The following is a 25287-nucleotide window of genomic DNA, read 5'->3' on the forward strand; positions in this document are numbered from 1 at the left end:
ACACTTCCCAATACTATGTAGCTATTGTTTTAATTATCTATTTCCAACATGGGTATAATAGTTCCTTAATTGAAATCATTAATGCCAAATCTGTTCTCTTGGTAGCTTAGTATTCTTGATAATATTGTTTATATAATTTACCTGTTTAGCAAGTCACTTAATGGCTAAAGGTTAACTTATTCAAGATTAGATCATCTAACAACTTTCAGTTGATGGCATTCAAATTAATGTTGTTGGTTTATGTTTTCTTCCCTTTGTTGTATTAAACCAACTTGTTCAAACCTTGTTTGTAAAGGCCAGATGATAAATGTTTGAGACTTGGTCGGCCACATATTGTCTCTGTTGTATTTTCTTGTTTCTTTGTTTCTCTTTACAGTCCTTTATAAATATAAAACTCATTCTTAACTTAGGACCTGTATGAAGACAGACCTTGGATCCAATTTCATCCATTGCTTGTAAATTAAATACAAATATAATCCGCGGCTCACTAGGCTAATCCTCCGCCTTGCGGCGCCGGCACACCGGGTTCTAGTCCTGGCCTGGGCGCCGGATTCTGTCCTGGTTGCCCCTCCTCCAGGCCATCTCTGCTGTGGCCAGGGAGTGCAGTGGAGGATGGCCCAGCTACTTGAGCCCTGCACCCCATGGGAGACCAGGAGAAGCACCTGGCTCCTGCCATCGGATCAGCGCGGTGCTCCGGCCGCAGCGCACTGGCCGCGGCGGCCATTGGAGGGTGAACCAATGGCAAAGGAAGACCTTGCTCTCTGTCTCTCTCTCTCTCTCTCACTGTCCACTCTGCCTGTCAAAAAAAAAAAACCACAAAGCACATAGTAGGTATTCCATGTTAGAGATATGAGACCCTACAGTGTAGACTTCCAGAAGAAACCTTGGAGATTATCCAGCTGGGACCCATATTTGTTTTCTAGATAATGTAACTAAAATCTCATAAATAAGTATGATTAACTGACTTACAAGTGTTGGAGGGACAGCAGGCCTTCAAATGAGTCCTTATGTAATTCAGTCAAGTCATTTTCACTGAGGATTCTGGAAAATGAAAGAGGTACTTCTGAATCAAAATGACAACTGCAGCTGTTTGCTTCATAGGACTAACTCTGTATGTAGAGGAAACTTTGGTAATGGTGCTGTTTAAATACCCAGATTCTAATTTACTTCTAGGGTGGCAATGTCTGTTGTATTTTAATTTAAACCATTTTTCCCACTCTCCCTTTTTTGTCCATCTCTATACACCTATCCGTCCTTCCCACCAAATCATAAATGTAATGTCTGCTCTGTAGGTCACAATGTCCCTGTTAGAACCTAACACTGGGAGGCACCAAGATTGGCAGAACTGCCATTTCCTTCTGTTTTTTCCCCAAGCCCTACTACCGAAGCCCCATGTTTGAGGTATGCCGGGGCTACAAGTTAAGGTTGACCAGGGAGGCAGTAATGATGGCTGAGTATTTAAATCCCTGCCATCTATGTAGGAGAACAAGACTGAGTTTGAGGTTCCTGAGTTTGACTGACCCAGTCTCACCACTACAGGCATCTGGGGAGTGAACAGTGTATGATAGCATGCTGCCTTTGCCTCTCAAATAAGAAAAATTAAATTTTCTTCCCCTTCCCTTTATCCCTTAGCCTTTCCAACTCCCGTCTTCACTCTTCAGAGGAAACTAGTGTTATTTACTTTTGTGTCAGATGACTCTGATTTTTCCTTTTTCCAAAGATTTATTTATTTATTTGAAAGTCAGAGTTACACACAGAGAGAAGGAGAGGGGAGAAGGGAGAGGTGAGAGGGGAGAGGGGAGAGGAAGGTCTTCCATCCGCTGGTTCACTCCCCAATTGGCCACAAAGGCTGGAGCTGTGCTAATGAGGAGCCAGGAGCTTCCTCCAGGTCTTCCCATGTGGGTGCAGGGGCCCAAGGACTTGGGCCATCTTCCACTGCTTTCCCAGGCCATAGCAAAGAGCTGGATTGGAAGTGGAGCAGCTGAGACTCGAACCGGCACCCATATGGGATGCTGGCACTGTGGGTGGTGGCTTTACCTGCTATGCCACAGTGCCAGCCCTGACTTTGATTTTTCTTACAAGTTTGGGACATCTTTAAATGAAGCATAACCAAAATATATACAAACTGCGTGTATTGTATTTAAGAAACATCATAAATTAAAAGTCACAACTGCCTGATTCTAGCATTTTCCCATCAGAAATGAGATAGTAGGCTAAGGGGAAACTTTTATCTTTTTTAAAAAAGATTTTATTTATTTGTTTCAGAGTTATAATTACAGATGGAGAGAAGGAGAGACAGAAAGGTCTTCTCTCCACTGGTTCACTCCCCAGATGGCTGCAATGGCTGTAGCTGGGCCAATTGGAAGCCAGGAGCCAGGATCCATGAGCCTCTTTGGGGTCTCCTACATGGGTGCACAGACCTAAGTGCTTGGGCCATCCTCTACTGCATTCTCAGGCCATAGCAGAGAGTTGGATTTAAAGTGGAGCAGCTGGGACTAGAACTGGTGCCCGTACAGGATACCAGCGCCGCAAGTAGCAGCTTAGCCCACTGCACTACTGCAGCACTGCACAGGCCCTGGGAAAATTTATCTTAAAGTGATCATAACCCTTCTCCTTTGTCTGTTATATGTCTTGTTTGTATTCAGAAATAATTTATGATGTCTGTACAAGTTGTCCCAGTGATATAACACGCAAACTGTCGTGAAAAATGTCAATTAATTCCTTTTTTTTATTATGTTACACTCAGCACTTCAAAATTTCTAGTTCACTGGCCTAGGTGACATGATAGATTTTTATTTTTAGTTAATTACTTTGAATGTTAAGTATTTTCCCCCCAGATTGGGAGTCTAAACTGATTCCTTTCAAAAATCAGTAAGGAAAAGATAATTCAACAAATGGACAGTGGACAAAACCTCAACGAAACATAGATGTTCAATAAGTATATAAAGACATTTAAATTTATGAGTAATCAGAGAAATCCAGATTCAGCTGGGAACCCTTTTATTTGCCAGTCACATTAGCAAAAAGACAAAGAGCATCCCGAGGTGAAAAGGTGAAGGGAAGAGTCAGTGTTGGGGCATAGCAGGCTAAGCCGTCACTTGAGAAGCGTAAATTCCATATTGGAGAGCCTGGTTAAAGTCTTGGGCCCTCTGCTTCTGAGCCAGATGCCTGCTAGTGCACCTAGGAGGCAGCAGATGATGGCCCAAGTGCTTGATTCCTCGTCATCCCTGTGGGAGACCCAGAATCAAGTATTAGATCTTAGCTTTGGCCTGGCCCAGCCATGGCTGTTTTGGGCATTTGGGGAATAAAGCAGTGGATGGAAGATTCTCTCTTTCTCTCACTCTCTCATTTGCTCTCGCTCCATCTCCCCCTCCCCCCACTCCCATAGTTCAAGTAAACAAATACATCTTTTTAAAAAGGATGAAGGGAAATGAATGTTCTTATATTCTGTTAGCTGGAGTGTAAGTAAGTGTGCACAGCTTTTCTGAGGGCAATTAAAATTTCCTATTTCCGTAGTCTTCATCCATTTTCATTCTTTTTTTTTTTTGAGATTTATTTATTTATTTGAAAGTCAAGTTACACACAGAGAGAAGGAGAGGCAGAGAGAGAGAGAGAGAGGCAGAGAGAGAGAGAGAGAGGTCTTCAATCCACTGGCTCACTCCCCAGTTGGCCACAATGGCCAGAGCTGTGCTGATCCAAAGCCAGGAGCCAGGAGCCAGGAGCTTCTTCAAGGTCTCCCACATGGGTGCGGGGTCCCAAGCACTTGGGCCATCTTCCACTGCTTTCCCAGGCCATATCAGAGATCTGGATCAGAAGTGGAGCAGCCAGGACTCAAACCAGCGCCCATATGGGATGCTGGCATGGCTGGTGGAGGCTTTTCCCACTATGCCACAATGCTAGCTGCCCCATTTTCTTTCTAGACTTCTATTTTGCAAAATGCTTGTCCATGTTCACAAGTGTGCACAAGGATTTTCCTTGCAGCAATACATGAGAAGTGGACATAATCGAAAATCCATCAATAGAGGGATTATTAAGTAAACTGTGAAATGGCCATCCATACTATAGAATATCATGCAGGAGTTAAATGAATAGGGTAACTGACTGAGTACTAGGAGGGAAAGAAATCCAGAAGAAACCATGAAGTGAAAGAACCAAGTTGCAGGATGTTACTATTTAGGTTAAAAAAAGAAAGAAACCACACAACACAACTATTATGCTCTATGTAAATATGTTTGTAGGTAATTTTTTGGAAGGATATATGCCAAACTCAGAGCAGTAATTATTACCTCATAGGTAGGGAGTTAGGACACGATGAAGGTCTTCACTATCCCTATCACTTTTTATCTACTAAGAATGTAATGGTATTACTGATAAAATGCAAATAAATAGAAGTAGTTTCTTATTTCAAATTCTGTGCCTCGTTAAAACAACCATAGAATTATAATCAACAGATGTTGATTGTGACATGGAGAGGGAATACTTTTTCTGACATACTGACCTCAAAATAGTAGAACAAGAAAGCTCTTACAATGCAGTTAGTTTTGTGTATTCATGTTTGGGAGCGTGTACTCACAGTGTCTCAGCCCAGCGGTATGCTTTCCATACATTTTCATCAATGAAAGAAATCGAGTTTCCTTGGAAATTTCTGTAAAGGAACACAGTTCACATCCTTGAATGGGTTGGAAAAGAATGAACAGAATGAGGAAAAAAATCATGGCACCCTCATGGGGGAGTATTGAAATACAGAAATATTATCAGCTTTCTAATAAATACCAGTGCTTTTATGTTCCGTAGCTCTCTGCTTCCCAGTTTGCTCACTCAATAAATAATGAGGGGCCACTGACATAAACAATGAAGCATCCTCTCAGAAGCTTAACTTCGTCTCTGTCCAGTCTCTTTGACAGTAAAGACAGTCAATCACTTTGAATATTAAGTATTTTCACCAAAATAACTCAGGTGTCTACACTGACTTCTATAAATCAGTGAGAAAAGGATAAATTATTCAAGAAAAAATGGGCAAAATGTATTGTCACCAATAAGAATAATGAAAACCTATGCAGGTATACTAGTGCTTTGGCCAAGCGCCCTCTGCTGAAATCTTTCCAAGTACTGAATGGATACAGACAATTTAAAATCAGAGGGACTAATGTGCTGATGTGGAAAGCCTTTTGGAATACAGCATAGGGTAAAAGTGCCGATCACTGAGCCAGGAGCCAAGCATTACCTCCATAGGAAAAAAAAAAAAGAGAGGAGGTTGGAAGGAAAGACGCACACCTGGGTTACAGGTAATAGAGTGAGGACCAGGGGATGATGAGGGTGTGTGGGGGTTCATACTTTCACATTTTATCCTACATTCTGTGCACTTTTTAAAAAGTGGAAAGGTGCTCATAATCGATACTTGTTTACAAGAAGCTGTTAAATGACTTATATTTAGCTTCAACTTTGAATTGCTGTGAGTGCTTAGCTTTAACTCTGTCCTCACTCCTCAGCAACAATGAACCTATTTGTTTTAGGTACACATTTTCCTGGAAGCAGGAGCAGCAATAAAACAGATACCTGTATGCTCACCTGCCTGGTGGATATGTCCTCTCGGGTTACTTTATGCTCATCAATAAAAAGTGCCTAACACTGAACACATCTCCCACTAACGGGCTCTTCTTTCTGACTGCTGTGCTTCTGCCTTATAGACCACCATCATTCTCGCTGTCATCCAGGGAAAGACTGTGGAGTCACGCATTTTTATTTTCTGTTACAATCCATCACACAGTTCTTTAAGCCAGCTTTACAGATGAGGATATTGAATCCAAGCTAAATAACTTGTCCAAAGTCACAAAGCTAATCACTGGGAGACCTGTGTTCAAAGCCAGGCAACCTGGCTCCAGAATCTATCCTTAAATCTGTTGTATCATCTCTAATAAGTCGGGATGAGGGCTGTGTTGAAGAGTGGGATTAAAGCAATGAGGTAATAACATGGTGAATGTCAATAAATAATGAATCAGGAAAAGCAGTAAGGGCAATCACATGAGACTGTAGAAGAGACAGAAGAGAATAAGAGAAGGAGGATCAGGAAAGCTCACAAGCAAAGTGGCCACTTGGGGGTGAACCAACGGAAAAAGGAAGACCTTTCTCTCTGTCTCTCACTGTCCTACTCTGTCTGCCAAAACACACACATACACACACACACAGTCAACATAAGGTGGGGACTTGAGGAGGGCTCAGAAGATCTTGGGTAAAAGCTGCTGAGACAGGCAGGCTGTAGGGAACCATGAGGAAGGGAGATTCTTACAATATGCTGAAGGTGCCGTTGTAGCTGTTGGGCTCTGGTACAGGAACTCTGTGAAACTTCTGCACTGGGCTGAGGCCAGTGCATGAAAGTGTCTCATCTTTGCAGGTGCAGAGCTCACAGACATTTATGGTGGCAGCCGCATTCAGGGGTTGATCTGTGACTTCAGTTAGGGTTGAGTGCTGAGTCTGAACCTGGCCTGGATGTAGATCTGTAGTCTTCTTCAGGGATGGAGAATGGCCAGCTTTTGCAGTGGGTACCAGAGTTATGGTTAGCTCCATCTTGGAAGGCTGAGCTATGACACTGGGTGATGTTGGGTGCTGAGCTTGATGCTGACCTGCTGTTGGAACTGTCATCTCATTGTCCCCTGGGGACTGAGTTATGAGCTCCTTTAGTGGCTTTGTAGACTGAGTTAGGGTCATTTGCATGGTAGTAGAAGGTGTAGCCTCTGTAGTACGTTGTGGAGTTTGGGTAATTTCCAGGTCCAGAGGCTTGACTGTGACTTGAGGCAGGTTTGTATACTGAGTCTGAATCTGGACTGGAGGTGAAAATGTCACCTCAGGGTACATTGGATAAGGAGGAGGAGATATAGACTTGGAGGCTGTAGAATGTTCATCCTGTGTAGTGGGTACCTGAGTTATGGTTGACTCTAACTTCGAAGGTTCAGCTGTGGCACTGGGTGACATTGGATGCGGAGTTTGATCTTGACTTGGTTTTGGAACTACCATCTCATAATAAACTGGAGGCTGATAGACCACTTCATTATGTGGCCCTGGAGGCTGCCCTGAAGTCTCCTGCATGGTTGGGAGTGGTTCACCCTCCACAACAGATTCTGGAGTTAGGGTAAGTTCTACATCAAAAGGTTGAACTGTGACTTCTGTCAGGGTTGGATGCTGAGCCTGAACCTGGTCTGGTTGTGAAAGTACCTCCTCATGGAGCACGGGAGGTACTTTAGTCTTCTTCAGGGCTGTAGAATGTTCAGCCTTCCTGGTACGCTTTGCATTTATGGTAAGCACTGTGTCCAAAGGCTGAACTGTGATGTGAGGCAATGTTGGATATTGAGCTTGATTATGACCCAGTGTTGGAACTGTCACCTCTTGATGTATTGGAGATTGGGTTACACCCTCCATGGGAGGTTGACTGGAGGTCTCCTGCATGTCTGTAGAGGGTTCAGTCACCATACTGCTGGTTTCTGGAGTTATGGTAAGTCCCAGGTCCAGATGTTGAGTTGTGACTGGAGTCAGGTTTGGAGATGGAGCTGTAGTCTTGCTCAGGTCTGCAGGATGCTCAGCCTCTGTAGTAGGTTCTGTAGTAATGGTAAGTGCCAGGTCTAAAGGTTGATTTGTGACACTGGGTGATAGTGGAGGTTGATTTTGACCCTCATGAGGCACTGGTGGCTGAGCTACAGATTCTTTAGGTGGAGTCTCCTGCACATTTGTGGCAAGTTCAGCCTCTGTAATGGGCTGTGGAGTTATTGTAAGTGCCAGATCAAAAGGTTGAAATGTGATGCGGGGTGATTTTGGAAACGGAGCTTGATCCTGAGCTGGTGTTGGAACTGTCACCCCCTGATATCCTGGGGGTTGAGCTATACCTTCCTTAGATGGCCCTGGAAGCTGAACTGGGGCCTCCTGCATGATTGGAGAAAGTCCGCCTTCCATTCCAGGTTGTGTAGTTATGGTGAGTTCCACATCCAAAGGTTGACCTGTGACTTTGGTCAGGTTTGGTTGCTGAGTTTGAAGCTCCTGCTGGGTTACAGATGATTGAGTGTCAGGGAAGTCTTGTGGCTTGGCTGGGGCTACATTTTGCACTGGAGCTTGTTCTGCATTCTTGAGGGGCTCTAGAGGCTCAGCTGGAGAAAGTTCCATCTTTTCAGGCAGTGCTGGAGGCTTGGCAAGAGGAGGCCCAAGCTGGGTTGGAGAAAATTCAACTTGCTTGGTGGGAACTGTAGGCTGGGCAGGTCCTTCCTGCTGACTCCAGTAAGGATAAACTTCTGGAGTGGGCTTTAGGGTTCTGGTAAGGTCAATATCCACATGTTTTGGTTTGGTTTTAGACAACCTTAAATGCTGAGTTCTGAGTATTTCTTCTGGAATATGAGGTGAAAATGTCATTTTCATTGGGATAGCATCACTCATCTCTGGGAAGATATCTGAAGGCTGGTTTGTGTTTCCCTGTTGGAGTGGTAATTGGTAAGCACTCACGGGGCGCTCTAGAGGTGGAACGGAAATCCCCTGCTGGCTTGGTGAAGGTTCCTTCAGTTGTTCAGGCTGAGCTGGGACCCCTGGAAGTGGGGAGTGCTCATCCTCTTCTGGGGGCTTTGGCTGCTGAGCTGTGTCTGCCTCCTGGTCTTTCAAAGGCTCATGCTCCGTAGGGAACACTGAGGCGTGAGCTTGGGCTTCCTGATGGATTGGAGAAGGTGCAGCCTCTTCGGGGGCCTGTAAAATTTCAGCTGTTTCCTCCTGCTGGGTCATAGAGGGTTTCTCATCCTGCATAACTTCTGGAGATTGAATTGGCAGTGGTTCAACCTCTTCAAGAGGCGTTGGAGGCAGAGCTGGGACTGAGGCCTGAGTTGTTGTGACCTCGTGGCTGACTGGAAATGTTTCCACTTCTGCTGCAGGTTTTGGTGTTAGGGTCAGCTGCAGGTCTGGAGGTTTAGTAGTTACATTGGGCAAGTCGTACTGCTGAACTTGATGGTGACCGGGAGGTAAAATGGTCACTGTGTGATGACTTGGAGGCTGGGCTGGGACTTCTGTCTTCTTTCCAGAAGATTCAACCTCCTCAGAAGACTCAGAGGGCCGCCTTGGTTGCTCCTGCTCACTGATATAAGGTTCGGTCTCCATAGGAGGGACTGGAGTCAGAGCTAGGGCCTCCAGCTGGCCTGGAGGAGCTTGAGTCTCCACCAGGGCCTCCGCGTACTGAGCAATCTGCTGCTGTTCTCTGAGAGAAGGCTCTGTCTCCACGGGAGGGCCTGGAGGAGGCTGAGTCTCCACCAGAGCCTCCGCATACTGAGCTATCTGCTCCTGTTCACGGGGAGAAGGTTCTGCCTCCACGGAAGGGCGTGCAGTGTGAGCTCTGGGTGCCTTCTGGAATGGGGAAGGTTCCGTCTCTGCAGAAGGGACCGGAGTCAGCTCTGGGGGTTCCTGCTGGGCTGGAGAAGCTTCTGTCTCCAGGGAAGGGCCCAGAGTTTGATATGGGGTCTCCTGCTGGGCTGGAGAGGGTTTGTTCTCTACAGAAGACTCAACATACTGAGTGGGCTGCTCCTGATCACTAATATAGGGTTCTGTCTCCACAGAAGGGCCCGGAGTCTGAGCAGAGCCCTCCTGCTGCGCTGGAGAAGAGTCCCGCTCCATGGTGGGCTCCGGAGTTATGGTCAGCGCCACATCCGCAGGCTTGATGGTAACATTGGGCAGGTTATAACGGTGAACTTGATTCTGATCTGGAGACCAGTCCGTCCCCTTCTGAATCTGTGGAGTCTGAGCTATGATAGTCTCTTCAGGAGATTCTAGCACTTGAGCTCGGGGATCTTGCTGTACTGGAGATTTGACTTCCACAGGGAGTGCCGAAGGCTTCTCCGGGGCTTCCAGTTGGCTTCTAGAAGGTTCGATCTCTGGAGACTCAGAAGGCTGAGCAGGCTGCTCCTGATTGCTGGAGGAATATTCAGTGTTCACAGGCAGGCCTGGAGGCTGAGCTGGGGCCCCCTGCTGGCCTACAGATGGGCTGACTTCCTCAGCATACTCTGAGGGCTGAGCTGTGGCATCGTTTTGGGTAGAGAAAGGTCCAGTCTCCTCAGGGAGATCTGAGGTCTGAGCTAGACCCTCTTGAGTCCAAGATTCCACCCTCCCAGGGAATTCCGGAGTCTGCACTGGGGCCTCTTGTTGGGCTGAGTGGAGTCCCACTCCCTCAGGATGCCCCAGAGGCTGAGCTGGAGCCTGCTCCGTGCTTGGAGTAGACTGAACTTCCTCACCTGCCCCTGAGGCTTCTGTCAGCTCCGTGTCTGCAGGTTTCAGTGTGACGCTGGGGAAGTTTGCTTGGAGAGCTACAATCTGAGGTGAGGATGGAGTGTTAAGATTGTGATTCACTGATGCCTGACCTACTACTTCTGCAGTAGCAAATGGATTCTGAGCGGGGGCCTCCTGCTGCAACAGAGATGCTTCTTCCTCGGGCTGCTGCAGGTCTGCACCTGGGCCCTCTTGCTGGGGTGAAGAAAGTTCATCTGGTTCAACGGGCTGTGGAGGCGGAACTTGTTCTTCTTGCTGTGCAGAGGAGGATTGGATGGGCTCCTGAGTCTCTGGATTTTGAGTCTGGCCTTCCATCAGGAATTGAGATGGTTCAGCCTGCTCAGAGGGCTGTGCAGGTTCTCCTGGGTTCTCCTGGGATTCTGTAGGAAAACCACCAGGATAGACCCCATAGTCAGCCGGCAAAACTTGATTTTGACCCTGAAGCTTGGCCGCTTTGTCTGGAGTTCCAACACCAACCTTAGGAAGCCGTCGACGCCGAGCTAGATCTTTCTTGGGGGTCAGGGGTGAAACAATCAACTTGTTTCCTTGTGAACTCTGACTGTCTAGAGGCGGAATGAGTGCTTCCAATGACTGGTGAGCATTTCCTTCCAGTCGAGGAGGCAGAGCCGGAGGCTGATCCTGATCCCCGTCTAGCACGGGAATGGCCTCTGGTAGCCTCTGTTGTCGAGTCAGCCTATTGAAATACTGGTACGGACCAGGACCAGCAAGCTGTTCTGGCTCTGGGGGCAGTTCCAGAAAAAGGAAGCAAACTCACAGTGGACTCTTGAGGCGAGGCCAGCACCCGGGAGGGAGCAGAAGACCCCAGGTCATCAAAGCCGCCAGGGTCTGCCATGGGTGTGAGCGAGTCAGGCGATTCAGGTGGGACATTCAAGGAGTGGGAAGACCAGGGCTCAGAGAGCCAAGGGATCTGGACTGGGAGCCCCTGGTCTTCCCGCGTGGGGTCTCCTAAGTGATGGGAAAGTGCAGGTCTCCTGTCCTCACCTTACTCGACTCCTGCTCTTTCTGTCCACTCGGGGCTTCTGTACTCTCATTGATATAGGTCTCGGTCCTCCACTGCTCTGTGTCCCATTCTTCCTTGGCTATCTTTTCTTCCTGCTGCTCACTGAGGAGCTTCATCAGGATGCCTGTTTTGGAGATGAGCTTGGCACAGGGCAGTTGCACCTGGGCCTCAGAGCAGTCCATTTTCAGAGTGCGGATGACGTGAGAAATGAGCTTTTTCATGTCCGTGTTGGGGATGAGGGACTATAGCTGCTGATTCAGCTGAATTTCAAACTGTTGCCCCTGGGACAGCATCACGGGGTAGGTGAAGCCTGCGGGCGTGGTGGGGGCTTCAGTGCCCTCGCTGGGGTATTCCCACTGTGTTTCCTTGGTTTGGTCAACAGTCGGCATTAGGTCGAACTCGGTCCCAGCAGAATCTGTAGCTGAAGGATCTGTGTGCATTTTGTCGCCAGGGAGCGTTTCTTCATGTGCAGTGGTGTTTTCTGTCAAAACATTTTCTTCGAAAACACGCCCTCCGGAATGGTTTTCCTCCCTAGTGTCTTCTATAGAAGGTTCTCTCAGAGGAGGACTCCCCTGAGAATGCAGGCCTCCAGGGGATGAGAAAGCCTCTCCGGAGGGGGAGTTTATGAGACTCCGCAGTGCAGGGAACGGAGGCCTCTTCCCAGCCGTCAGCCTGTTGAGGGAATTTTTCCTTCTGAACTTTCGACTCAGTTTGGCCTTGGGGGTTCGGAGGACCAGGTGAGAGCAAGTTTTATGAAAGCGGTAATTCTGTCTGGAATGCCAGATTGGTTTCCCTGCCGCCTTATTTTTGGCTCTAGCATTGGCATCTTCTAAGACAAAAATGGTGTAGGTTAAGTCCTCCTTTGTTGTTGATCTCAGAGAGAGATTTTGCAGGGGAGGTAGAAGGCCTGCCCAGGATGTATTTCTTCAGGAAAGAGGAGGCTGCAGCCTCACGTTCCTTTGTGAGCAAGGGCTCCGTGTGCAAGGAGTTTCCGGCCACCTGCCTGGGCCTCTGAGCCACTTGAAGCTCCTTCAGCTCCCTGGAGCCTGCTCTCCCAAGCCTTCTTCCCCCAATGCTCTCCGCAAAGGGCCAGGTGCCCCGTCTCCTCCCGAGGCTCTTCCTCATCTCCTGGAGGTGCCTTTCCCGTAAGCCCTTTGGCCCCTTGATGACTTTTTTCACTCTCTGCAGCCTGTACCCCACACTTGGCATGGTTGCCAGGCTGTTTTCCTGTGACGGGGCAGTTTCTGATTTCTTTTGGAGGATTTGAGGGTTAAATTGATGACCTAACAGGATAGGCTGCATAAGCATGGCCTTTTCTTCCTTCTTAACCTTATCGATTTTTTTCTTGAATTACTTCATGTAACAAATTCTCCAGAAAATAGAGCTTTCTCAACTTATTTCTGTAAGGATGAGAGGGCCTTCTTATGTGGGTTTTCACGTAGCTCAGGGACTTATCTCTATCTTGCACATTTGAAAAAAGCAGTGTAATGAATGGTAATAATGTTGATTCTACATTTTGTAGATTTTCCTCTGAGAAATAAGGCAATATATAATTCAGTGCACTAATAACATCACTTTCATCGTTGAGGTCCCGCTGTTCACTCATGCGGCCTGGGAAGTCCACGCTGTTTCTCTCTGATACTGGGTTCCCTGGCTCAATAGTCAGCTGCTTGCTGGTGTTGTTCTTCCGGGCTTGCAATATCTTCATGAATGCCCCCTTTGGGTTCCCTATAGATGCTTCTTCAACTGTCAAAAAAAGAAGAGACTGCTTTTTGGCACAGAAGACTGATGGGACAGCTTTATGTCAGTCCACAGCCCTACACTCTGATCAATTAAATTAGGAGTCAAATCCAATATTTGGGGTACCATTGAGACTTTAGAGAGAAAAGTAAAACCAAACTCAAACCTATGAAATGGCAACAACAAAGGAGAAAAAGATATTTTTGAGAGTGGCATTCAAAGAGTTCGCAGTGTTAAAAAGCAGTAACTATGATCAGTATTATTTCATTGGTTTCCAATGACCAACCACTCCAGGCTTAGAATAAGGCTGGAGGACAAATGGCCCCACCCAGCTGCCCCTTCTGTGGCTCTGCCCCTGCTTCTCAGCCACATCATTCTACAGTCCTGCCTCATGCTGAGGGAGCACAGGCTTCCTCCTTCCCTCCCTCCCTCCCTGTGGCCCTGTGTTCTTGCTACCATCACAGGTGTCCATGGCAAGAGATAGGCATGTAAGGGGAGTGAGGGCAGAGGTGGTCAAGCCAAGGGGCCTTGCTCCTCACCTCAGTGTGTTCTTTCCCACCCTTGTAAAGGGAGATTAACAATGCTTGTCCTTCTCACCTCTTGAGACGAAGGGAATAATATAATTGGTAGGAAACTGGTCTGGAAGGTGAGCAACACTGTGTAGATGGGTATACAGTTATCACTGTGCTAATGCCTCAGATCCCTGACTGAGATCCGAATTCAAGCTGTCTAAGGAAGAAAGCGGTCACATTTTGGAAGTCACGACATCAGTGGTAATAACCCTCATCTACAGAAAGATACTTAAAATTACCCGAGTGTTCTGTGGATAGAAAAGCGTGAGACTCAGAGCAGGTTCAGAGTTGGACAGTCTACAAGTGCATGGAGGAGCCTTCCGACTCCATCAGAGCAGCCAGGCAGCCATTTCTGGTTATGGAACCAGAAACTCCCCGGCTCCAAATAAAACAGCATCACTTGTACTCTTTTATACAAGTGCAAAAACAAACAACCGCGGTGAGCAGTGTAGACCTGTTCTATAAGACAGAGGGCCCTTGAGGCCCAACACATAGAAAACCAGTTTATAGACTGTGTGCAAATGAGTTATCATTGAAAAGCAAAGCACCCAAGAGCACAGAACACCACGTGTGTGGTTCCCAACATTGCTTCCTTCCCCTTCCACCTCTTTTCCATGATCCTTTGTGCATATGTAAATTACATAGCGGTAACTATGTTATTAAATTACATAGCGGTGATTGCGAACCTGACTTTCAGCAAGGGAGCAGTGTAGCAATTTAGGGAGTTTAAATCTGAATGAATGAATAAAAATTCAGCAATTAATTACATTGTTACTTTAAACTTCACCCTAAAATTTTAAAATAAGAAATTTCAAACAAATAAAAATTTAAAAAAGATCCTCAGGAAGTTCCGACTCACGGCAATGTGTCGTATTTGGCAGGCATTCATTGTCACAGTGAAGCTTGACGGTGTTGCAGACAACCTCGATAGTATGTTTAAATTGGCAGAGGCAGCAGGCCATATGGCTGGGTAAGATCCTATGAATAGAGACAGAGAATTAAGTTACCTGTAAAGGGGTTCCTTGGGTGGGTCAAACAGGTGAGCCAAGGTGCCAGCAAAGGAGTTCTTGAGGTATGTGGCCAGGACATTTGGGTAGGAGCCTGGTGGCCAATTGTTGGTCTTGAATATGAGAATAAAGGAAGGAGGGAGAGGTGGCCCAAGGAGGCATAGGCATGGAAGTGGGTGTGGTGTATCCAAAATAAAGTCAACAGGGTGAGCATTGGGCACCATGGATCTGTCGTTTGACTCAGGGGTGTCTCCTTCCAGTTCACAAGTCTCATTGTGGGTTGGGAGTGCACAGGAGGACTTCCCCCAACCTCTGGAGTACTCTTCTCCATCCCTGTTGGAAGTGTTCACTATTAGAAACTACTCTGGTCCCAGAAAAATGACTGACTGCAGTAATTGTTGGAAAAGATGTGGAGAAAAAGGAACACTCGCTCACTGATGGGTGAGTGAAAGTAATTTGAGCAGGCAGGTGTTTAGCCCAGCCATGAAGATGCTGCTTGGGACAAGCACATCCCCTTCTGGAGTGCCTGGCTCCATTTCTGATCCCTGTTTCCTGCCAGGGAGTGCCCTGGGATGTGTCAGGTGGTGCTTCCCTAAATACCCAGAAATGGAAAGGCTGCAACTTATGGTAGGTGTGTGTTTTTAAGAAACTGTCAGTCTATTTTCATTATATTTTTTTCAAATTTATCATTTCGAAAGTTTCTGTGGAAGGAAGAGAGAGAAACACACACAAACACATCTTTTCTTTTTTTTTTTCTTTTTGACAGGCAGAGTGGACAGTGAGAGACAGAGACAGAGAGAAAGGTCTTCCTTTTGCCATTGGTTCACCCTCCAATGGCCGCCGTGGCCGGCGCATCGCGCTGATCCAAAGCCAGAAGCCAGGTGCTTTTCCTGGTCTCCCATGCGGGTGCAGGGCCCAAGGACTTGGGCCATCCTCCACTGCACTCCCGGGCCATACCAGAGAGCTGGCCTGGAAGAGGGGCAACCGGGACAGAATCCGGCGCCCCGACCGGGACTAGAACCCAGTGTGCCAGCGCCGCAAGGCGGAAGATTAGCCTATTGAGCCACGGTGCCGACCACATGTTTTCATTAGGTAGTTTACTCCCCAAATGTCTGCGACATGCAGGGCTGGGCCAGGCCAAAGCCAGGAGCTCAGAAACTAGTTTGGTTTTCCATGTGAGGAGCAAGAACTTAAGTCCTTGGGGCATCACCCACTGCCTTCCAGGGTACATGTTAGCAGGAAGCTAGGGTGGAGCAGAGCCGGGACTTGGATCCAGGCATTCTGATGTGGGATTGGAGTATCCCAGGTAGTGGCTTAACGGCTGCACCAAATGCCTGCCATCGTAAACAGTTTAATTTTTATTTGTTTTATTTTTTAAAGCTTTTATGTAATGAATGCCAATTTCATAGGTACAACTTTAGGAATATAGTGTTTTTTCCTCCATACCTGCCCTCCCACCCCCACTCCCGTCCTACCTCCTACTCCCTCTCCCATCCCATTCTTCATTAAGATTCACTTTTGATTGACTTTATATACAAAAGAGCAACTCTATACTAAGTAAAGATTTCAACACTTTGCACCAACCCCCCACCCCACAACATAAAAAGTACTGTTTGAGAACAAGTTTTGCAGTTAATTCTCATAGTACAGCTCATTAAGGACAGAGTTCCTACAGGGGGGGTAAGTGCAAACAGCTTCATTTCTAATACCCCCAAATTGGAACAACCTAAGTGTTCACAAATAGGTGAATAGATAAACTATGGTAGGTTACACGTAGTGGGCCAGGCTCTTTCTAACCAATAGAATAACCAATGGTTGAGTTGTTACAGATGACTAATGTTACTTCTTTGGGTCCAGGGAAAGCTTCATATAGAAAGAAAAAAAAAAAGAAATTATCAACTCCCAACTTGACTCTCACTGGGATTAAACATGACAATAGGTCTGATCTGATTTCATCATCATTTAAAAAAATCATCTATTATTTTTCACTTTATGTTTCTGTGTGGGAGCAAACTGCTGAAATCCTTACTTAATGTATACTAAGCTGATCTTCTGTATATTAAGATATTCGAAAATGAATCTTGATGTGAATGGAAGGGGAGAGGGAGTGGGAAAGGGGAGGGTTGTGGGTGGGAGGGACGGTATGGGGGGAAGCCATTGTAATCCATAAATCGTACTTTGGAAATTTATATTCATTAAATAAAAGTTAAAAACAAAACAAAACAAAACAAAAAAGAAAGAATGCACTCAGAATGCTAAGCTAGTGTTTTAGTAGACTTCAATTCTAACAGGAAATTTTCGTTAAGTCCTTTCTACCCCTAACTTCGTATTTTGAAAATTTTCAAGCCTACAAAAATATCCGAAAGATTGGTGTCATGAGTTTACATGTTCTCTCACTTAGATTCAACTGTTGCTAACATTTTGCCACATTCACTTTCCACGTGTGTGTCTCTATGCACTTCTTGGACAAACCATTTGAGAATGAGCTGTAGATATGATGACCTTTTCTTGCTAAACCTGAAGTCTGCGTCTCCTAAGAACAAAGGCATTCTCCTGCATATCCACAACACTGTTATCACCCAGTCAGCTTTAACATTAACATCACCGTCTATTGTGGTCCACATGCAGGTGCTCTCAGTTGTCCCAAACATGTCTTGGCTACTTTTAAATCAGGCATTGCATTTTATTTTCATGGCTCTTTAATTTTCTTCAGTTTAGAACTGTTCCTTTTTTGCAGTGTTTCATGGCATTGGGATTTTTGAGGCATTCAAATCAGTTGTTTTACAGCATGCACCTCAATTTATCCTTCTAAGACCAATACTGAATATAATCACCAGGGAACATTTATTTTTTTGAGTGGCTAAGATTTTTTTTAAAAAGTTTTATTTATTTGAAAGGCAGAGTGATGGTTGGGTGCAGGAGAGAGAGAGAATGAGTGGAGGGAGAGGGAGAGGGAGGGAGAGAGAGAGAAAGAATGAACGTGAATAAATCTTCCAGCCACTGGTTCATGCCCCAAATGGCCACCGCAGCTGGGGTTGGGCTGGGTTGAAGTCAGGAGCCAGGAGCCAGGAGCCAGGAACTATATTCAGGTCTCTCCTGGGTGGCAGGGGGTCAAGCACTTTGGTCATCCTGTGCTGCTTTCCCAGGTTCATTAGCAAGGAGCTGGATGGGAAGTGGAGCAGCTGGGACTTGAACTGGCACTCCCATATGGGATGCCAGCATCACAGACAACTTCACCTTATGCCACAACACCAGCCCCACTAGGGACCATTTCTGGCAGGAACACTGCATCTTGCATAGAGAGAGAATGTTGTAGTTTTGCTGCTTACTAAAATGGATGCACTAGGGATGATGTCAGTGATAAAATATTTATTTTTTAGAAGATTTTTATTTATTTGAGAGGTAGAGTTACAAACACAGAAAGGGAGAGACAGAGACAAAGATCTTCCATCTTAAGCTGGTTCACGTCCCAAATGGCCTCAATGGCCAGAGCTGGGCCAATCTGAAGCCAGGAGCCAGGAGCTTCTTCCGGGTCTCCCATGCAGGTGCAGAAGCTCAAGCACTTAGGTCATCTACTGCTTTCCCAGGCCATAGCAGAGAGATGGATCAGAAAAGGAGAAGCCAGGACTGGATCTGGTGCCCATATGGGATGCTGGCACCGCAGGTGGAGACAGCCCACTATACCACAGCGCTGGGCCCCAAATCATTATTTTCAAAAATATTGGCAAATCTGGGGCCGGCACCATGGTGCAGTAGGTTAATCCTTCACCTGCAGCACCGGCATCTCATATGGGCGCTGGTTCTAGTGCCAGCTGCTCTGCTTTTGATCCAGCTCTCTGCTATGGCCTGGGAAAGCAGTGGAAGATGGCCCAAGTCCTTGGGCCCTGCACCCGCATGGGAGACTGGAAAGAAGCACCTGGCTCCTGGCTTCGATCAGTGCAGCTCCAGCCATTGTGGCCATTTGGGGAGTGAACCATCGGAAGGCTTTTTTCTCTGTGTCTCTCTCTCACTGTCTATAACTCTTATCTGTCAAATAAATAAATAAAATTTTAAAAAATATTGGAAAATCTTTTGAAATTGCTAATGACCTGAGGTATAACTTATTCTTACTAGATAATATTTAAGTATTAAAGACCATTGCACATTAATATGCAATAAAGGGGCCAGCGCTGTGCTGTAGCAGGTTAAGCCTTCACCTGCAGTGTCAGCATCCCTTATAGGCACTGGTTCAAGTCCCAGCTGCTCCGCTTCTGGTCCAGCTCCCTGCTAATGCACTTGGGAAAGCAGCAGAGGATGGTCCAAGTGCTTGGGCTCCTGCTCCCACATGATTCAGAATAAGCTCCGACTCCTGACTTTGGCCTGGCCAAGCCCTGGCTGTTGTGGTCTTTTGAGCTAGGAACCAGCAGATGGAAGATCTTTCTCTCTCTCTGTATTTCTGCATTTCTTTTTTCTTCTTTTTTTAACTTTTATTTAATGAATATAAATTTCCAAAGTACAGCTTATGGATTACAATGGCTCCCCCCCCATAACTTCCCTCCCACCCGCAACCCTCCCCTTTCCCTCTCCCTCCCCCCTTCCATTCACATCAAGATTCATTTTCAATTCTCTTTATATACAGAAGATCAGTTTAGCATATATTAAGTAAAGATTTCAACAGTTTGCACCCACATAGAAACATACCAGGGGATTCCAATTCAATCCCATCAAGGTGGCATGTACCAATGCCATCTCACTAGTTCCGGTGATCAATTTCTGTTCAAATTGAGCATAATGATAGGACTAAGAGCCAAAGGGAGCACATAAACAAGACTAGTGTCTGCAAATGCTAGCTGATAGAATAAAAAAGGGGGAGAACGATCCAGCATGGGAAGTGAGATACACAGCAGACCTATAGAATGGCAGATGTCCTAAACAGCACTCTGGCCTCAGAATCAGCCCTTAAGGCACACGGATCTAGCTGAAAAGCCCATGAGAGTATTACAGGCATGGAAAGCCAAAACACTCTGGCAAAAAAAAAAAAACCCTACATGTATTTCTGCCTTTCGAATAAATAAGTAAGTCTTTAAGAATGCATTAAGGACCATCGCTTATGAGTCACGACACAAGTGAGCTGACCTGCTTTGTCTAAACTCCTGAGGACTTCCAATAATGAACTCCAGTGTAACAATTGCTTTCAGGTTTTTATAGCCTTGGTTGCACATGGCTCCAGAAAATGCTAGCACTTTTCCTGTCCACTGATGGTCAAGTATGAAAAAAGCAGCTAGAACACCACAGCCTTGGCTAACTGAGAAAGCTTGTTGATGATGAGAGCTTTGACTCTTTGGAGAGGAAGGCCTCTCACTGACCTGGGAGGATCCACTGTGGCAGATGCTGCCCAAGGTTGAGGAAGAGGAGGCTAGAGCAGAAACCAGTGGACTTGATGATGTGGGAAAGTTAGTCAAGGAGGTGATCTGACAGAAGTGATTAGGGCAGGGTATGCTGTGAGAGGCCTTTCCCCATTCTTATCTTGTGGAGTCCGCTCAACTAGCCTTATCATAGTTTCTGTTTAGCTTGTCCAATTGGCAGGGGGGAGGTCACAATGGAAGTTGCAGTGAGTTTATGGTAAAATGTCAGAATAGGGCTCTAAGGAAATCCTTTTTAAAACTTCAAAACTTGAGATACTTCAAACTCTGCATGAAAATTAACTAGAAAGGATCATGGACCTAAATGTAACTCTACAGTTTCTACAAGAAAACAGGAGAAAATCTCTGTAACTTTAGATTAGACAATGGGTTATTTGAAAGATTTTTTTCAGGAAAGGCACAATAAAAGGACAAACCATACAAGATAAAAGTTGCTATAGGCTCATCAACATTAAAAAAAAATTAACTTCTACTCTTCAGAAGGTACACTTAGTAGAGTGAAATGATAACTCACAACCAGAGAGAAGATATTTACTAAACATACATCTGAGAGAAAGTACTCATACCCAGAGCATATAAAACACTCTTAAAACTCCCTAAGATTACCATCAAATTACTACATGGGAACAGATTTGAATAGACACTTGGTAAAGATATTTGCACAACAGTATCGTCAGTTATTAGAGAAGTCTAAGTTTAAACTGCAGTGAGTGTACCCAAGGTGCCAGCGTTAGGATGACTGAGTCCCGCATTTGAGCACTTGCATTTGATCCTTCTCTCTGGTTCCTGATTCCAGCTTCCTGCTAATATAGTTCTTCTGCCTTTCTTTGGTTGAGTAACTGGGGTTCCTGCCACCTACATGGGAGATCTGGGTTGAATTCCCAGCTGTCAATTCCAGCTTCAGCCCAATGCTGGTCTTGGTGGCATTTGGTGAGAGAACTGATTGACTCTCTAGTAACTATTTTTAAATACTAAAAAAACATATAGAGATTCCACTATTTATCTACTGGCAGAAGAGCTACATTAAAAAAAGTTTTATTTTTTAACTTATTTGAAAGAACGAGAGAGAGAGAGAGAGAGAGAGAGAGAGAGAGAGAGAGAAAGAGATTGATTGATTGACCTTCCATCTGCTGGTTCACTTCCCCAAATGCTGATAACAGCCAGGGTTGGGCCAGGACTATGCCAAGGACATAGGTCTCAATGTGTGGGTCTCCTACATGGGTGGCAGAGACCAGAATACTTGAGTTACCATCGGCTACCTCCCAGGGTGCACATTAGCTGGAAGCAGAGTAGCTGGGACTCAAACTTGGCACTCTGATACGGGATGTAGGCATCCCAAGTGGTATCTTATTTATTTATTTATTTATTTATTTGACATGTAGAGTTAGACAGTGAGAGGGAGAGACATAGAGAAAGGTCTTCCTTCCATTGGTTCACCTCCCAATCACCCCCCAAATGGCCGCTACCGCCGGAGCTGCGCCGAACTGAAGCCAGGAGCCAGGTGCTTCCTCCTGGTCTCCCATGCGGGTGCAGGGTCCAAGCACTTGGGCCATCCTCCACTGCCTTCCCGGGCCACAGCAGAGAGCTAGATTGGAAGAGCAGCAGCTGGGACTAGAACCTGGTGCCCATATGGGATGCCGGTGCCACAGGTGGAGGATTAGCCAAGTAAGCCATGGTGCTGGCCCCCCAAGTGGTATCTTAATGCTGTGCCACAATGTCCAGTTTCTAAATGTTTGTTAAAAAAGTTGAAATCTGAGGACTGGGACAACACATGTTGCAACTGCCACTCTCGAACATTGTTGGTGAGAGTGCAGACTGCAGCAGCTACTTGGCAAACAGTTTAGCTGTGTGTTAAACAGTTCAATATACACTTAGTAGGTAATGAACTGTCCTACCCCTAGATCTTTACACCAAAGAAATGAAGACACATATCCACTCACAGACCTCCATGTGAGTGCTGTTAGTGGCTTTATTTATAATTGCAAAAAGTTGGAAAACACAGTTCTATAAGCTGATGAAATGGATAAACTGGTGTAACTACACAATTGGAATATTACTTAGCAATAGGTAGAGGCAGCAACATGAATAGTAGTTTAATCTCTAAAGGATTATGCTGAGTAAAGGAGCCAGACACAAGAGGCTACACTTACTACATGATTTTGCTTATAAGACACTGTGGAAGGAAAAACTACAAGAATAGAAACAGGATGAGTGGTTTGCAGGGCCTGGGTCTGGGGATGGGAGGAGACGATTGACTGGAAAGGACCATGAGGGACCTTTTTGGGTTGATAGAAATGTTCTACATCAGGAATTTGGTGGTGGTTACATAACCACGTGTTTGCCAAAACTCAGCAAACTTTACAGTGTGAATTGAAATACATAAAAATTATACCTCCATAAGCCTGACTTAAGAAAACACGTCTACAGACTTACATGGAAATAAACCTAAGAAAAAGATAACTTACAGGTTTTCCAATTGAAGAGTCATCATGAGGATGTTCTCAACTGTGGTAAGTGGTACTTGTGTTGTTCCCAAGTCTCTGAAGGAGAAAGCCCAAACATTCACGGTATGGACCTCAATAAAAAGATCTGTCTTTAAAAAGGTTGTTTCAGGAAGATGTGGTTACATCAGTTTTGGCTTCTCTATAAAGCAAGACAGCTCAAGAGTTTGTCATGGAGACAGTTCCAGAAAGCCCTGGTTGAAATGACTTTACTATTTGCATCATCAGATTAATGACCTTGGCATTGAAGAGTGGAACCTACACCTTTTTCTGCCATTGTCTTATTTTTCATTTTATACTACATTGACCTCTTTTAATTCTTATTTTTTTCTTTAAAAATTTACATCTATACCTCTTTGCTTGGGATAGATGGTATTCCTAACATGTATTTGCATGTAACACTGTCTCCCTCTGCCAGCTGTCTTTCCCATGATAAATTCTTTCTCAGTTCTTGCCTCAGTCAATAACTTTTTTTCAGTAACCTAATTTATTTTTTTTCAGTAACCTAATTTAAAATCATGACTTTTTAGCCTCAATCTCAAATATTTAATGTTTGATGAAAATAAAAAAGGATTAGTTTAATACTTACAGATATTTTAATGCTGGCAGTTTAAAAAGATACGAATCTTCAACATTTTTCAGAGGATTACGATTGAGATTTCTGAAAAATGCAATGGAATTAAAGGTATCGGCCATTTCAGTAAGCACAAGACTGTATGAGAAATTATATTCTTTTTTGTGTAGACATTTTAGGCTTAAAATTACTTTCTGTGTACTTATAAATCACCCTTAGAATTCAAAAAGCACTTGTTCTTTGGGAACTACCTATGTCTCTTAGAGGATGAATGGAGAAGAGAAAGAGAAAAGATACAAAAAAATGCATAATAAACAAAAAGTATGCAAAAGAACTTTTTAGGTGAAAAGCCTTAGAAGTGGAGCCAGTGTTTTGCCTAGCACTTAACACCCAGATTGGGATACCTACGTCTCAAATCAGATGCCTGGGTTTGATTCCCAGTTCCAGCTTCTAATTGCAACTTCCTGTTAATGCAGACCCTGGGAGGCAGTGGTGATGGCTCAATTGGTTGATTCTTTGCTGCCTACTTGGAGACGTGGACTGGTTTCTGGTTTCCAGCTTCAGCCTGGGCCTGGCCTAGCCTCGCCCGAGCCATTGCAGGTATTTGGGAAGTGAACTAGTGGACGGGAGCTGTCTGTGTCTTAAAAAAGAAAGATGTATAGAAGTGACCACACTGATAGGGAAGCCCTTTTTTGTGTAGGAAACACTAATCCTGTGTTCTCCATAATTCAAGGTGCTTGCCTTTCATCTTTAGAAATTTTAAACAAGCCATGACTTAATTCATTTAGTTGATGGAAAAAGAACCCACGTCAAAGCCATACTCTTGTCACGTTCTTCCACTGGTGTTCTCATTTCGCATCACACATCATCACATCACATCACATCACATCACACCACATCATCACGTCACATCACATCACATCACATCACATCACATCACATCATCACGTCACATCACATCACACTGATCATCACATCACATCACGTCACATTGCATCACATCACATCACATCACAGTCTTTGTTACGTTGCTTGTTGGCCTGTCAGTCTCCTGGCCTGTTAGCCCCTTGAGGGCAGGGAACATATGTTATTGTCTTTGTTATGCCTGTGTGTGGCATAGTGCCTGAAATTTACTGCATGGTTAATAAATATTTGTTGAGTAAAGAAATCACATTTTGTTTCCATACCAATACAATGAATAAATTCGTGTTGTGGGAAATTTCATTCCTAAATGCTGTAATAGATTTTTAAATTTTTTAAAGCAAGCAAACAAAAACAAAAACAGGTAAAAAAAACTGCCTTTAGTTTAACTCTACTCAAAAACGTACTGTACTGTTACAGACTGTGAAAATAATAACTCTTACAGATGATATTGATTGGGCTGCCAAGCATCTGTGTTCAGCATTCAACACTGGATGTTCCCAATAACCTCTGTGATAGGTATTGTACCCCAGTAGCCTATTGTGATATATATTGTGCTGAGTCACAGAGGCTGTGTAACTTGTTGTAGGTCACTGCACTTGTAAGAAGCAAAGCTGGAGCTGGAGCTCAGTCCTGCCCCAGACTGTGTCTAATATGTGTGCAGAAAAGGGTCCAAATATTTGTCACTTTAATCTGAAGCTTGAGATGACTAAATATAGAAGTACTTTGAAAATTTCATCAACCTTCTCAGGATAGCGCTCATGAAAATTAGTTTCTCTTTTTATTCCTTTTCCCTAATCTTATCCCACAATTAGATATTTAGCTCAGAGTCATTGAGACTAGAGATTTAAAAGCATGTTGTAGGTGACATCAGTGGAAACCTATGTAAACAGTGGAGTGAGAACATCTGAAAATTTATCCCTTCATAAAGGGAACAACAAAATGGTAAAAGTGGTCAGAATCAAGTTTTTGATAATTCTGGAAATTTAACCAAAGGCTTGCAGCAACCTGTGGGGCATTTACTCAAGAAAATTGGCTGACTTTCTCTAAGAATAGTGAGATTTGTGTGGGTTTTGTGTATTTAACTTGCCCTAGACAGTTCCTCCCTGGCAAGCTCAGTGGTAGCCTTAAAAATAGGCTTGGCAGCTTATGACAAGAGCCTCGGGTGATAACTGACGTCATAAATAAGAGTGTCAATTGTTAAATCAACAACAGGAGTCACTGTGCACTTACTCCCCATGTAGGATCTCTGTCCTTAATGTGTGGTACTA

General features: G+C 44.9%; 2 protein-coding genes across 2 annotated transcripts in view; both read right to left on the minus strand.

The window, feature by feature from the left end:
- LOC103347026 (mucin-17) overlaps positions 1 to 10593 on the minus strand; it is a 132701-nt gene extending 122108 nt beyond the window's left edge. The window contains 2 exon segments of the mRNA XM_070067817.1: positions 6287 to 10244; positions 10371 to 10593. Of these exon segments, the coding sequence (XP_069923918.1) occupies positions 6287 to 10244; positions 10371 to 10593 (4181 nt within the window).
- Positions 10594 to 11674: 1081 nt separating this feature from the next.
- Positions 11675 to 23842, minus strand: LOC138848215 (leucine-rich repeat-containing protein 37A3-like). Its single transcript, XM_070067815.1, has 5 exons — positions 23504 to 23842; positions 23111 to 23182; positions 22486 to 22560; positions 14471 to 14589; positions 11675 to 13045 (listed from the first exon to the last, which is right to left on the minus strand). Exons 3-5 carry the CDS (start codon positions 22509 to 22511, stop codon positions 12630 to 12632), a joined length of 561 nt encoding a protein of 186 aa, XP_069923916.1. The 5' UTR covers positions 22512 to 22560; positions 23111 to 23182; positions 23504 to 23842; the 3' UTR covers positions 11675 to 12629.
- Positions 23843 to 25287: the final 1445 nt, after the last annotated feature.

The sequence above is a fragment of the Oryctolagus cuniculus genome, unplaced genomic scaffold (genome assembly GCF_964237555.1).
Source record: "Oryctolagus cuniculus unplaced genomic scaffold, mOryCun1.1 SCAFFOLD_128, whole genome shotgun sequence".
In the NCBI taxonomy this organism is placed as follows: Eukaryota; Metazoa; Chordata; class Mammalia; order Lagomorpha; family Leporidae; genus Oryctolagus; species Oryctolagus cuniculus.

Coding starts and splice junctions, on each gene's coding strand:
- LOC138848215 (XM_070067815.1), bottom strand. CDS start 22,511: ATGATGACTCTTCAATTGGAAAACCT. Junction 14,590..22,485: donor ACTCTTCAATTGGAAAACCT/GTAAGTTATCTT, acceptor CTCTATTCATAG/GATCTTACCCAGCCATATGG. Junction 13,046..14,470: donor GCCAAATACGACACATTGCC/GTGAGTCGGAAC, acceptor TTTTTTTGACAG/TTGAAGAAGCATCTATAGGG.